The sequence below is a fragment of the Halichoerus grypus genome, chromosome 15 (assembly GCF_964656455.1).
Source record: "Halichoerus grypus chromosome 15, mHalGry1.hap1.1, whole genome shotgun sequence".
Classification (NCBI taxonomy): domain Eukaryota; kingdom Metazoa; phylum Chordata; class Mammalia; order Carnivora; family Phocidae; genus Halichoerus; species Halichoerus grypus.
In genome coordinates, this window is record NC_135726.1 from 18281996 (window position 1) to 18296475 (window position 14480).

The 14480-nt window shown below is 41.5% G+C and overlaps 1 protein-coding gene across 1 annotated transcript in view; it reads left to right on the forward strand.

The window, feature by feature from the left end:
• KCTD19 (potassium channel tetramerization domain containing 19) overlaps nucleotides 1–14480 on the forward strand; it is a 27703-nt gene continuing 13223 nt past the window's right edge. Inside the window, exons 1-3 of the mRNA XM_078063536.1 lie at nucleotides 1–6; nucleotides 3443–3739; nucleotides 14285–14435. Of these exons, the coding sequence (XP_077919662.1) occupies nucleotides 1–6; nucleotides 3443–3739; nucleotides 14285–14435 (454 nt within the window). The remainder of the gene's footprint in view (nucleotides 7–3442; nucleotides 3740–14284; nucleotides 14436–14480) is intronic.

Genomic DNA, 14480 nt, shown 5'->3' on the forward strand with positions numbered 1-14480 from the left:
ATGCAGGTTTTGTTGGAGAAGTGAGCCTTTCCTCTCTTGAGCAACCACCTCTTATTTAACACTCTTCCCACCCACCAACATTTTAATGCAAATTTGGAAGATTCAGAAAGGTTGAACGAACTATATACCCACTGCCTGGATTCTACAGTGAACATCTTGCTATATTTGTTTTTATCATATGTCCATCTATCCATCCCTTTACCAATCCATATTGGTTTTTTGATGCATTTCAAAATGTTATAAATATCAGTACATTGCACCCCAATTGCTTCACCATGCATAATTTTTATTTAGAATTCTTTTATGGTTCTTTTTAAGGTAGAGTTTTATATACTATTTACCACCTTTTAAATTTTGTTTACAAGAGTAGTCCTCCTTGAGTGTTTATTTTAAAATCTGATACAGATGGTTTGTATTCATATGTTCTACTTTTCTATAGTGTGGATAAGCTAGGTTATCTTGAAGCAAAATAGTTCATTTATATGAATAGATAACCTTGAACTTTTAACAATGAGCTGAGGAAGGTTAATGATCTTTGCTGCCTTTGTATATACAAAAAGGAAACCACAACATTCAGCTATTCTGCTATGGTCTCAATAATGTAGTGTCTCTGCAGGTATGATCCCAAGAGAGCTCTGCATGCACTCAGAGGGGTAGGGAGTGCCTCCTCATAACTCTCTCTCTCCTTTTTTTTTAAATTAAAGATTTTATTTATTTATTTATTTATTTATGAGAGAGAAAGAGCAGGGGGAGGGGCAGAGGGGGAGGGAGAGGAAAAAGGAAAGAATCCCAAGCAGACTCCATGCTGAGTGCAGAGCCCAACGCAGGACCTCATAACTCTGTCTTAAATGTTTTTTTGTTTTTTTTTTTTTTTAAAGATTTTTATTTATTTATTTGAGAGAGAGAATGAGATAGAGAGAGCATGAGAGGGGGGAGGGTCAGAGGGAGAAGCAGACTCCCCGCTGAGCAGGGAGCCCGATGCGGGACTCGATCCCAGGACTCCAGGATCATGACCTGAGCCGAAGGCAGTTGCTTAACCAACTGAGCCACCCAGGCACCCCTTAAATGTTTTTTTTTTTTTTTTTTAAATGGCTTTATTAAAAAATAATTCCCATACTACAATTTACCATTTAAAGTTTACAGTTCAGTGGTTTTTAGTATATTCACAGAGTGTGCAACTAGTACCACAATTTTACAACATTTTCATTATTTGAAAAAGAAAAGAAATTCCATACCTGTTACTAGTCACTGTGCATTTCCCCCACAACCTCTCTAGCCCTAAGCCACCACTAATCTACTCTATAAATTTGCCTATTCTGCACATTACACATAGATGGAATCATGTACTATGTGGCTTTTGTGTCTGGCTTCTTTCATTTAGGATAGAGAAATGTGTTTTTAGATTTTTTACCCCCTTTTAAATTTGATTGTTCATCTTTTTATTATCATTTTTATTATTGAGTTGTAAGAGTTATTTATGTAGTCTAAATACAAGTTCTTTATCAGATATGTGATCTGCAGATCTTGATGGTGTCCTTTGGAGCACAAAAGTTTGCAATTTTGATGAAGTTTTATTTGCTTATTTGTTTCACTTGTGCTTTTTGTATCTCATCTAAGGAGGCATTACCTAATCCAAGATCATGAGGATTTTGTGTTTTCTTCTAAGGGTTTTATAGTTTTAGCTCTTATTTTTAGGTTTGGTCCATTTGGTGTTAATTTCTATGTATGGTGTGAGGTAGGGGTCTAACTTTTTTTTTTTTTTTTTTTTTTTTGCATTTGGATGTCCAGCTGTCCCAGCACCAGTTTTTGACAAGGCTATTCTTTACCCATTGGATTGCCTTGGCTCCCTTGTCAAATTCAAGTAACTATAAATGTCAAGGTTTATTTCTGGACTCTCAATGGTATTCCACTTATCCATATGTTTTCCTTATACAATAGCACACTATCTTGACTACTATAGCTTTTTAGTAAGTTTTGAAAGTGGGAAGTGTGAATCATCAAATTTTGTTCTCCTTGGGGCGCCTGGGTGGCTCAGTTAGTTAAGTGTCTGACTCTTAATTTCAGCTCAGGTTATGATCTCATGGGTCATGGAATCAAGTCCCACCTTGGGCTCTGAGCTCAGCAGGGAGTCTGCTTGAGACTCTCTCCCTCTGCCCCTCCCCTCACTCTCCCAAATTAATTAATTAATCTTTTAAAAAATTTTTTTGTTCTCCTTTTTCAAGAGTTGGAGGGTTTTTTTGTTTGTTTGATTGTTTTTACTATTCCCTTTTATTTCCATATGAACTTTAACATCAGTTTGTCAATTTTTTTAAAAGATTTTATTTATTTGTGAGTGAGAGAGAACACAGAGCATGAGTGGGGGGAGGGGCAGAGGGAGAGGGTGAAGCAGACCCTTAGCTGAGCAGGTAGCCCGATGAGGGGCTCGATTCCAGGACCCTGGGATCATGACCCAAGCTGAAGGCAGACGCTAACTGACTGAGCCATCCAGGCACCCCCAGCTTGTCAATTTTTGCAAAAAAAAAAAAAAAAAAGGCAGCTGGAATTTTCATAGGGACTGTGTGCAATCTGTAGATCTGGAGAGTATTGCAGTCTTAACAGTATTAAGTCTTCTGATTGGTAAACATGAGATGTTTTTCCATTTACTTAAGTCTTTTTTTTTTTTTTTTTAAAGATTTTTTATTTATTTGACAGAGAGAGACACAGCGAGAGCAGGAACACAAGCAAGGGGAGTGGGAGAGGGAGAAGCAGGCCTCCCACCGAGCAGGGAGCCCGATGTGGGGCTCGATCCCAGGATCTGGGATCATGACCTGAGCCGAAGGCAGACGCTTAACGACTGAGCCACCCAGGCACCCCCCATTTACTTAAGTCTTTAAAATTTCTTTCAACTATGTTTTGAACTTTTCAGAGTACAAGTATTACCTTTCTTTTGTTAAATTTATTCCTAAATATTTTGTTCTTTTTGATACTATTGGAATAGAATTGTTTTCTGAATCTCATTTTTGGATTGTTCATTGCTTGTGTATTAACATCCAATTGAGGGGCGCCTGGGTGGCTCAGTCAGTTAAGCATCTGACTCTTGATTTTAGCTCAGTTCATGATCTCAGGGTTGAGAGATCAAGCCCCTCAACAGGCTCTGTGCCGCATGTGGAGCTTGCTTGAGATTCTCTCTCTCCCTCTGTCCACCCCACCCCCACTCTTGTGTTCTCTCTCTCTCTCCCTCTCAAATAAATACATAAATAAAATTTAAAAATAAAAATACAATTGATACATATCTTTCACCCTTACTAAACTCATTTCTAATAATTTCCTAGTGAATTCCTTGGGATTTTCTATATGCAAGATCACATCATCTGCAAATAGAGATAATCTTACTTCTTCCTTTCCAAGATGGATGCTTTTTATTTATTTTTCTTGCATAGCTCTGTTTTTATTCCCCTTTTAGGAGGAGCCTGGCATGCCTCATGAATCAGCAGAGGATTTGTTTCATTTCAACGTTGGGGGCTGGCATTTCTCAGTTCCCAGAAGCAAACTCGCTCAGTTTCCAGACTCCCTGCTGTGGAAAGAGGCTTCAGCCTTGACCTCCTTGGAAAGCCAGAGGCTATTCATCGACAGAGACGGTTCCACATTTAGGCATGTGCACTATTACCTCTACACTTCCAAACTCTCCTTCTCCAGTTGTGCAGAATTGAACTTACTCTATGAGCAAGCACTGGGTTTGCAGCTGATGCCTTTGTTGCAGGTAAGATACTCTTGTCTTCCAGGAGTGATCAGTAACATAGGCCTTATATCAATCACTACGTGTTGTGTCCTTTCATATATTGGTTGCTGAGATGACCCTCTTAATGGGGAAGTGTGATGAATGAGTTAGAGTAATAAATAAACTGAATAAAGGATTTCATCCTGACTCTGCCTTACCTATACCAGTAGCCACCACAGCCCCGGGATAGGACTTAACCAACTGCTGAGTTGGTTCCTTGACTCTTGGAAATCCTATTTTAACATTCTTCTTGAATCTTAATTTTTCTCCAAACTACAGAAACCATTTCTATGGCTTATCTTAAGTAGCTTATTCTTAGTTTTTGGACAATGATTTTTTTTAACCTAGAAAAGCTAAATATTATGACTAGAAAGGACCATTGGCCATGCTCCATATTAATCCCACTGTCTGGACAAAGTGTTGTTTACTGGATCCATCTCCATAAGCACTGACCCAACAAGTCACAGTTCAGCTCAGTGCACTACCAGCTGTGCCTCCTGAACGCCTCTTAGAAGAAAATTGAGGTAGATCGTGCATATTTGGGTCATATAGGAATGAGAACATTTTACACTGAGTGTTTTGTTTTGTTTTTTAAACAGATGAACTCTTTTTTTTTTTTTTAAGATTTTATTTATTTATTTGACAGAGAGGGACACAGCGAGAAAGGGAACACAAGCAGGGGGGAGTGGGAGAGAGAGAAGCCGGCCTCCTACCGAGCAGGGAGCCTGATGCGGGGCTCAATCCCAGGACCTGAGCCGAAGGCAGACGCCCAGCGACTGAGCCACCCAGGCGCCCCTACACTGAGTGTTTTTGTAGATAATCCTTACTAAATAATTTAATGCTTTTTCTTAAAAGTTATTATATATTTGGAAATCAACACCCTAAAAAAAACCCTTAACATATTCCAACACAAGTTGTAGTATTCTTTTTATTTTTTTTAAGGCTACCCACCTGAAATAAAATTTTTTTTAACTACATCTGGAATGGAGTGCTAGAATTGATTACAAGTGGCTTCAAAATTACTTACATGGCCTGGCATGTCAAGATTGCTGATGACTCTATGCCAAAGCACCATTATTGTGGGAGAAGGAAGGAGTCACTTGTTCATTGCAGAAAATCAAGGAGATCGAGGCAATTTTTTGAAGAACACAAGCCAGCTATACAAACAGTTTATAAAGCCCTTTAATTCCTTTCCTATCCTCACTTTCCAAATTGAAACAAAATCTATCTGGGAAGCAACTTCAGTACTCGGAGGCCAATGAGTGGGTCCAATTCCAAAGTCCCAAGTTGTGTGAGCAGTAGAAGTATTTGAAGAATCATGTGGAACTGCCTCCCTAAAGATAGAGTAGAACAAGTGCTTATGTTTTGGAAATAGTGTTTTCAAAGAAATAAACACTTAGGCTGGTCTAATTGAAGTGATGTTTATTCTGTGAAGCAGAGTGTAAATACAGCTGGAGAATCAATAGCCATCTCAAACCAATCAACAGCCTCACACATTTCCATCACTTTCCCCACTGCTAAGTCCTGTCCAAAAATCATTATTAGCCATCAGGGAAATGCAAATGGAAACCACAATGAGATATCACTTCACACACACTAGGATGGCTATCATCAAAAAGACAGGCAATGACAGGTGTTGGCAAGGATGTGGAGAAACTGGAACCCTCACCCGCTGCTGATGGGAATGTAAATTTGTAAGCTTCTTTGGAAAACAGTCTGGCAGTTCCTCAAAAAGTTAGAGTTACCATGTGACCCAGTTAATTCCACTTCTAAGTATACACCCAAGAAAAATTAAAACTTATGTCCACACAAAAACTTGTAAACAAATGTTCAAAGCAGCATTATTCATAGTAGCCAAAAAGTAGAAACAATCCTTATGTTCATCAGCTGATGAATAAACAAACAAAATGGATATCCATACAATGGAATATTACTTGTCAATAAAAAGGAATGAAGTACTGATACATGTAACAACACGGATGAACTTCAAAACATTTTGCTAAGTGAAAGAAGCCAGACACAGAGGACCATATATTGTATGATTCAGTTTATATAAAATGTGCATAATAGGCGAAGTTATAGAGACAGAAGGTAGATTAGTTGTTGCCTAGAGCTGAGGTACAGGGTGGGAAGGATAGGGTGGGCAGGATTGGCAATGACTGTTAATGGGTACAGAGTTACTTTTTAGGATGTTGAAAGAGATTGTGATGATGGTTGCACAACTCTGTGAACATACTAAAAACCATTGAACTGTACAATTTAAATAGGAGATTTTATCATTAATATTATATGTAATATGAATGCATTTCACATTAAATATATTTCAATAAAACTATAAAAAAATCATTGACTTCTGTCTTAATATTAGAACAGGAGTCATCAAACTATAGCTTATGGATGAAATCCAGCTTACTACCTTTTTTGTACAACCTGTTAGCTAAGAATGGTTTTTACAGGGATGCCTGGGTGGCTCAGTCCATTAAGCATCTGCCTTCGGCTCAGGTCATGATCCCAGGGTCCTGGGATCGAGTCCCGCATGGGCTCCTTGCTCAGCAGGGAGCCTGCTTCTCCCTCTGCCTGCCGCTCCCCCTGCTTGTGCCCCCCCCCCCGGCAAATAAATAAATAAAATCTTTAAAAAAAAAGAAAAGAAAATTATCTGAAATTCAAATTTCAGTGCCCATTAAGCTTTATTGGAGCACAGTCATGCTCATTTGTTTATATATTGTTTATAGCTGCTCTTGAGCTATAATACAGAGTTGAATAGTTGCAACAGGGACCATATTCTCAAAGCCTAAAATATTTACGATCCGCACTTTCACAGAAAAAAATTTGCCAGGGCACCTGGGTGGCAGCTCAATGCGTGAGGCACCCGACTCTTGATCTCAGCTCAGGTTTTGATCTCAATGTCATGAGTTCAAGCCCTGCAATGTGTCAACCCCTGGCCTACACTCTAGTGGGGCACAGGAAAAGCAGGAAGACCAGTTAGGAGGTTCCTATACCATCCAGATAAAATATAGTGGTAGTTTGGCCTAATGTGGTAATAGTGGAGTTAGAAGTGTTCAAATTCTGTATATGTCTCGATGAGAGAACTGACAGGGTTTGCTAATGAATTATTGGTATGAATTGTTGGTAGGGTAAGAGAGAATAGATAACTCCTTTGTATCCTGAGCAGTAAGGGGAATGGTGGATTCCAAGGGATGTGCAGGTTTAGGTGGAGAAATCAGGAGTTAGGATTTGAATGTGTTAAGTTTGAGAGGCAAGAAAAGGGTATTTATTAAACATTCAAGTGGCAATGGTGAAAAGGCAGCAGGATGTATAAAGTCTGGAATTCATGGGAGCAATCTGATCTAGAGGTATAAATTTGGGAGTCATCAAAGCTGATATGTAAATCTATGAGCCTGGATGTTCACAGAGAAAAAACAGAGTAGTCATTCCAGGTCTGTACATTAACATTTTAGTGTATACTAGAACTTTCTGTGTAATTTGGGAAGTCCCCTTTGCCTAAATGTAAACTGCTTCAAGCCTCTTACAAGCAATCAGCCTGGTTGAGAGTCAGCTGCTACTGCAGTGTGAAATTTCTCTTCAGGGTCACTCACAAGGGTTCAAGGTTTTTGGCAGACTGTCGATTCCCTTTTACTTGTCCCTTGAAGCCCACTGAGGACTTAGTATGACAGTGCATGCTACTTGTGTTTCCTTTTCCATTGCCTTCTGGGACTTCTAAATTTAGAAACTTAAATTATTCTGCCTATGAGCATTCTGCTACCAGCAAGCAACCCAAATACACCTGCGTTCCTTGTGCTCAAGGGAGCCAGGGAGTTTTTTTTTTTTTTAAAGATTTTATTTATTTATTTGAGAGAGAGAGAGAGAGCACATGAGAGGGGGGAGGGTCAGAGGGAGAAGCAGACTCCCTGCTGAGCAGGGAGCCCGATGCGGGACTCGATCCTGGGACTCCAGGATCATGACCTGAGCCGAAGGCAGTCGCTTAACCAACTGAGCCACCCAGGCGCCCGGGAGCCAGGGAGTTTTTATGTTGAAGACACAAATGATGCTTTTAAGAAAAGAGACCAGTAATGGGTCTCACATTTCCTATTACTCATGATGTGAAGACAGATTACTAGTGTGATCTTGGAAAGGAAGATTAGATAAACAGTAGATACTCATCCCAACAGCGTAGCTTGTCTGTGGATATATGGGTAAGTGGACAACCCCTGACATAGCGTCTGCTTGCCCTGGCTCCTCTCCCAAGACACACACACCTATGTGCGTGCGTGGGCACTCACACACACATACACTTTGAAGTTCAGCCATGTCCCTAAGCACCCCAAATGCCTTCTCTTAACACCTTTTAACTTGCTCTTTCTTCTTTCTAAAATGATCCCCCTTTAAGATTTACCCTAAGTATGATCCAAGGGAAGCCTAGCCTGACATTTCCAGGCAGCATTTTTGTTTCTCTGCTCTGAGTTAATTCCTGTCACCTATCAATGCTATTCTGTTTGGATCAGGTATTCATATATCTTTCTCCTTCACTAGCCTGTATTCTTTTCATGTTTGCATTCCTAGCCTCTCACAGTACCAGCCTGTTTAATAAACATCCACTGAGAGAACACTGAATGATGAACCCAGGATGACCTATGAAGGTTGAATCTACTTCTGCAGGGCCAAGAAACTGGAGGTGGCAGTGGGAGGGGCAGGTTTGAGATCCTGATAGCTGTATCTTATTTGGCTTCTTTGGTTGATCACAGCTGTTCTACACATCCTTTTGATCTACTAGCCTCACTTCCCTTGAGCTTCAGATTGATGTTGGCCTTCCTTGTTTTTACAAGGCAGTTGGAGATTTGCGAGCTCCTCCAAGCTCCTTTCAACAGCCCACATCAGAGCATAAGGCATCTCTGAGCACTGGTTCTGCTTTGGAAAACCTCTGTTAAGTCCCAGAGCTCTTCTACTAGTACATTTGTCAGCCGTCTTTTGGTGACCATACCTACACACATACACAATTGCCCCCATGTCATTAGTCTTACACTGCTTCTGATTGACATATTTTTTCACTACTATCTAGGCCAAAAGTAACATTAATTATCCTTGTGTTAGTAACTAGCCATCTGAATTCGGGTCTATATTTCCCTAAAGAAATCTTCCCTCTAATAATTTTCTGGGTCATAGGATGTGAATAGTAAAAGTCATAACAGCATCATAAAAGTCTGTTCAGGCAGATAGGAGTGGAATTGAAGTCCATAGAGACCAGCCATATACTCTGTGGCAACTTCAGTCAACAAAGCCAAAGGACAGCTGGAAACTAGGCTCTCTGAAATTCTCTTCACTAATTCATTACCTCATTCATTCTATGAAAATATATTGAGGGGCGCCTGGGTGGCTCAGTCAGCTGCGCATCTGACTTCGGCTCAGGTCATGATCTCTGGTCCTGGGATCGAGCCCCACATTGGGCTCCCAGCTCAACAGGGAATCTGCTTCTCCCTCTCCCTCTGCCCCTCCCCCTGCTCGTGCTCTCTCTCTCAAATAAATAAATAAAATCCTTAAAAAAATGTATTGAGATCCCACAGGAACTGTTGTGGGTGCTGCAAATATAGCAGAAAACAAAACAGGCAAGATCCTCATGGTTTTGGAGGTTATATCTACTAGGGGAGACTAGCAGATGGTAAATAAATAAGTAGGTGTTATTGAGAACAATAAAGCAAAGTGAGGGGGTTAGGGAATGTGTTCTTTGGATTCATATAGCACCTAAATGGCTTCCCATGAATAGAAGGTCTTGTGTTTCTAGAAGTCAGAGCAAGGATTGACTGAGAGAGTTTAGAAAACAACCTAATTAAGGCTTCTGGGCCTAGTGCATGACTTGACTGGCAGGAACTGTGATCTTTTGGGATTTATTTGTATGTTTTTCTTTTTTAAGATTTGTCAAACATACCTTTCTTGGGGATGCCTGGGTGGTTCAGTCGGTTAAGCATCTGCCTTCGGCTCAGGTCATGATCCTGGGGTCCTGGGATCGAGTCCCACGTCGGGCTCCCTGCTCAGCAGGGAGTCTGCTTCTCCCTCTGCCTCTCGCTCCACCTGCTTGTGTGTACTCTCTCTCTCTCTGACAAATAAATAAATAAAATCTTTAAAAAACAAAAACATACCTTTCTTGGAGAGAATGGTACAGCTCACACTTCACATTTGTAGAAGTAACAAGAAATGGAGATTTCATTTCTACAAAATAGATCATTCTCCCATCAGCTAGTATATCTCTCAAACTGGTTGGACTGTCACACCCACCCACCCCACAGGGTATACCCAGGTATCAAACAGCACCTCCAAAAAGGGAGTAGGCCCTTCCTCAAACAGGTTGTTTTCCCAGGCAGGGATTTCCCTCCCTCAATACATCCCTTCCACAATGCCCAATTTAGAGTTGTTCAAGGGCACTGTTGTTTCCTCCACTGGGACAGAATTTCAGGATTTGAATCTGCAAGTGAAATAAATGGCAGTTTCAAGTTCTTCTGATGCAGTCAGCTTAGCATGGGTTTCACATGGTCTGCTGTCTCTTGTAGGCTCTCCCTAGTGTTACTCTCATTTCTTTCTACTTCACCCAACATGTTATGATCCATCATCTATCAGACCCAAGTTGAGACCTTTTGTCCTGTCATCCTGTCTCCCTCTCCTCCTTCACATCCTTGTCCCTCTCTCTAGTAGATCTTCCCTCTGGACTCTAGGTCCCAAGTTGGAATCACTGCCTTCACTGCCCTCTGAACTCTCTGGGCTCTGCCCATTGTAATCCTGTGCTGGCTTTTCCTATGGCTTTGGATCCTCAGCATCTTTCTCGGTTTTTGTGAATACAGTCTACTTCTCTGCCAGCTCATTTTGGGCTTCCTCATGTCTCATTTTGCTTTTCTTTCCAGAGGACTCAGTTTTCTATCTCTTCATTTACATGCATTCTTTCCTTTAACACAGCAATTCTGATCATTTACTACACATTAGGTTCTAGACTAGAAGCTGGGGATGCATCAAGCCAGTCCTTCCTCCCAAAGCCTGAAAGGACAGGCCTGAAACCAAGCCAGGGACCCAGAGAGAGAAGTTTGGAGGGGTCTGTGGGAACAAAAGAGAATCACCCACTCTAGCTAGGGGAGGCTTCAGGCTTTTTAGACAGAGAAGGGAGGAGGAAGTGTTCTGGGAAGAGGAAATTGCATATACAAATTTAAGGAGGCATTACAATGTCTTTGGAGCTTTATGGAGTTTAGTGTTACTGATGATGGGATGCAGACAGAAAGAATGGTAGGAGATGAAGCTGAAAAGATAGTTTGGAATCTGACCACTAAGAGGAAGGAAATTAACATTTATATTATTTCCTTTAATCCTTACAACAACATCTTCCAGATTTTCCTATCTCCAGTTTGCATGTGAGGAGCCTGAGGCTTCTAGAGGTTAAGTGACAGATGGGAGTCAACTGGTAAGAGCAATGGTTAAGAGCATGGACCCTAGGGGCGCCTGGGTGGCTCAGTCGTTAAGTGTCTGCCTTCGGCTCAGGTCATGATCCCAGGGTCCTGGGATCGAGCCCCGCATCGGGCTCCCTGCTCGGCAGGAAGCCTGCTTCTCCCTCTCCCACTCCCTCTGCTTGTGTTCTCTCTCTCGCTGTGTCTCTCTCTGTCCAATAAATAAATAAAATCTTTAAAAAAAAAAAAAAAAAAAGAGCATGGACCCTAGACTTCTGGGTTCCATTCCTAGCGTCTCCACTTATTTGGGCACTGAGTACTTTTTCCCTTCTTGGGCCTTATTTCCCATTTGCTAAAAGGGAGTGATAATAGTAAAGCCTACTTGGTATGTGGGGGATGGGGGACATTAGGAGGATTCAGTTTAAAAATGCCTGGGTTGCAGTGTCTGGCTGGCTCAGTCAGTAGAATGTGCAACTTTTGTTCTTGGGGTTGTGAGTTTGAGCCCCATGTTGGGTGTAGAGATTACTTAAAAGTAAAATCTTAAAAAAAAAAAAAGTGCCTGGGCAATAAATGTCAGCTCTTAAGTGACCAAGATTCAAAGCCCAGTCTGTCTGAGTTCAAGTCCCTTGTGCTTTTTGTGTATATCCTGCTGCCTCCACTGATTGTAGAGGACCTTGCATGCAATGCCAAGGAGAATTTGGATGTCCTATAAGTAGTGGGGAGCACTGAAGTTTTTTAAGATGGAGAGTGGTTTGGACTCATTTGCATGTTTGAAAGATCACTGTAGGGAGAGGGCCTGGGGATGAGAGGACCAGGACCGGGGGAGGGGAAAGAAGGAAGAGGGTAGAGCAGAGAGCAGGGCATGGAGTCTTAGGGCTTGCTGGCTGACTGGGTGGAGATGGTGTGACTATCAGTCAAGTCACAGTCCCTGCTTTAAATCCTTCAATGTCTTCTCTTAACCAGGGGATATATCAATCTCCTTAGCCCAGCTTACATAGCGCTTCACTCTCTGGCTCTTGTTTACTGCTCTAGATTCATCTCCCTCACTCCCCCAACCTCCATACACCTTTTTTTTTTTTTTTTAAGATTTTATTTATTTATTTATTTGAGAGAGAGAGAGAGATTGGGAGACCTCAGAGGGAGAGGGAGAGGAAGAAGTGGACTCCCTGCTGAGCAGAGAGCCCAACATGGGGCTCAATCCCAGGACCTCGAGATCATGACCCAAGCTGAAGGCAGACACTTAACCAACTGAGCCACCCAGGCGCCCCAACCTCCACACACCTTAATGCTACAATCAAGGCACAGAGGCAGGTGGCTCAGTATATATTTCTGTCTACCATCCTCCCACCTGTCCTGTCCTTCCTGTGCAGTCACTGTTTTCTTTATTCCACTTAGTACAAATACTGCCACATTATAATATAATTTATTATTATTATCATTATTATTATTATTATTACCACCTTCATCATCATTATCATCTCATTTTAATTCAGTAATCCTGCTCACCCACTGATGCAGAACCTGTTCCAGTTTCTCTGTTACCTTCCTGGCACCTCATTTTTATTTCTCTTTGCCTGAGGCCAACTACTCCCTCATACAGAAACCCATCTTTCACCAGTTTCCCTCCTCAGGATAGCTGACAGCTTGACACAGAATCTAAAGTTGTGTGCAATCCTGAGCAAAGAGGGACAAGAAAGCTTACATTTCCTTCCAACGCTGTGGAAAGAAATTCTAGGATTCCTGGAGCTCCTGAAACTTCAATAATGTTGCTGGCTCTTAATCTCAATATATGTAAATTGTTGTTTTTCTTGTCTTTTCTCAGCTTTCCTCCAAGCTGAGAGCTCCTTGAGCCCAGGCACAGTATCTGTGGCCCTGGTGATACACAAGCATTTCTCAAATGAATGAATGACAGACTCTCTTCTGGTGTTTCACACACACACTGTTCCTCCCTCCCATTACTCAGTGCTCCCGGAAAGCACTCCCCATGACCCTGACATTTTCCAGTCCTTCCACAAGTCCACCAGTCACCCAAAGTGAGGAAGGTTCTCCCATTTCCAGTCCCCTCCTTTTACAGACCTTACGCAGTTATGTGGGTGCAGTTTACAGCCATAGCCACCAGAGGGCACTTTCCAAGCTCAGGCTTCCTATGAGCCGCTTCGCAAGAGCTTCACCTGTGTAGTTCAGCTTAGAAGCAGGTTCTTTTATTAGTTTCATATTGAACCTAAGGTGTTTTGTTGATTTTGAGGCTCCTAGAGAAAAAAAAGTTGTCATATGGTGCCTTTCAAAGACTACTTCTCTAGCTATCTCCAGAAATTTCTTGGGAAAATACTATTTTCTTCTAGAGTAGGGACAGGAAAAATGGGCTTGCTGTTACGATAATCTGCCCCCTATACAGGACTTTAGAGGGAGAATGGGTCCTTGAGTGATGGGCAACACCAGGCCACCTTCTGCTTTGAGCTTCAGCCCTGCCTACCTGGCGTGCTCCAGCTTATGTACCCACACCTGGTCACCTGCTCCTTCAAGTGGAGGAGCTCTGGATGTGGAAGACTGCCTGAGCAAGTCCCAAATCCTTTAACCTCAATTGCTTCATCAGTAAAATGGGAATGCAGACATTTACCACATCTATCTCACAGAGTTGTGTTAGGGTAAATGAGCAAATGTATATGAAAGTGCTTTGAAAAATGTGGTACCCTGTGCCACGTCCAATTCCCTGCTTAGGTCACATTCCAGGGTTAGGATGAACACAAACAATAAGCAGATCACAGCAATTATACAAATTGTTGAGGGGAAATGGTAGAAAATCTCTAGTTTTTAATGATTAAATATAAATTACTCTTTAGCTTATGTAAGATAAATTTCTATTAATCAGCGTAAAATTATAACCCAAAAAGATTGTTTCAAAAATCAGAAGATAGTCATTGAAATTTTGAATATCAGCATATCATCTTGTAGACCTAAATTTTTATATTTTCGTGTGATTGACTAAACTTATTTCAAAAACCTTTACCAAAGTAAGTCACATGCTATTTTTCCTGGTATTTTGCCCAAGAACTGATCAATAATTATGCGATTTAGAATTTTCCAGGCAGTAATTTTCTGTCTGTAACAGACTCTAGATAATCTGAAGGAAGGGAAACACCACCTGCGTGTACGGCCTGCAGACATACCTGTTGCTGAGAGAGCATCTCTGAACTACTGGCGAACGTGGAAGTGTATCAGCAAACCCTCAGAATTTCCTATAAAAAGCCCCGCCTTCACAGGTATACCCACTGGCTGACCCTTCCTATAGCCCACACCAGCTTCCC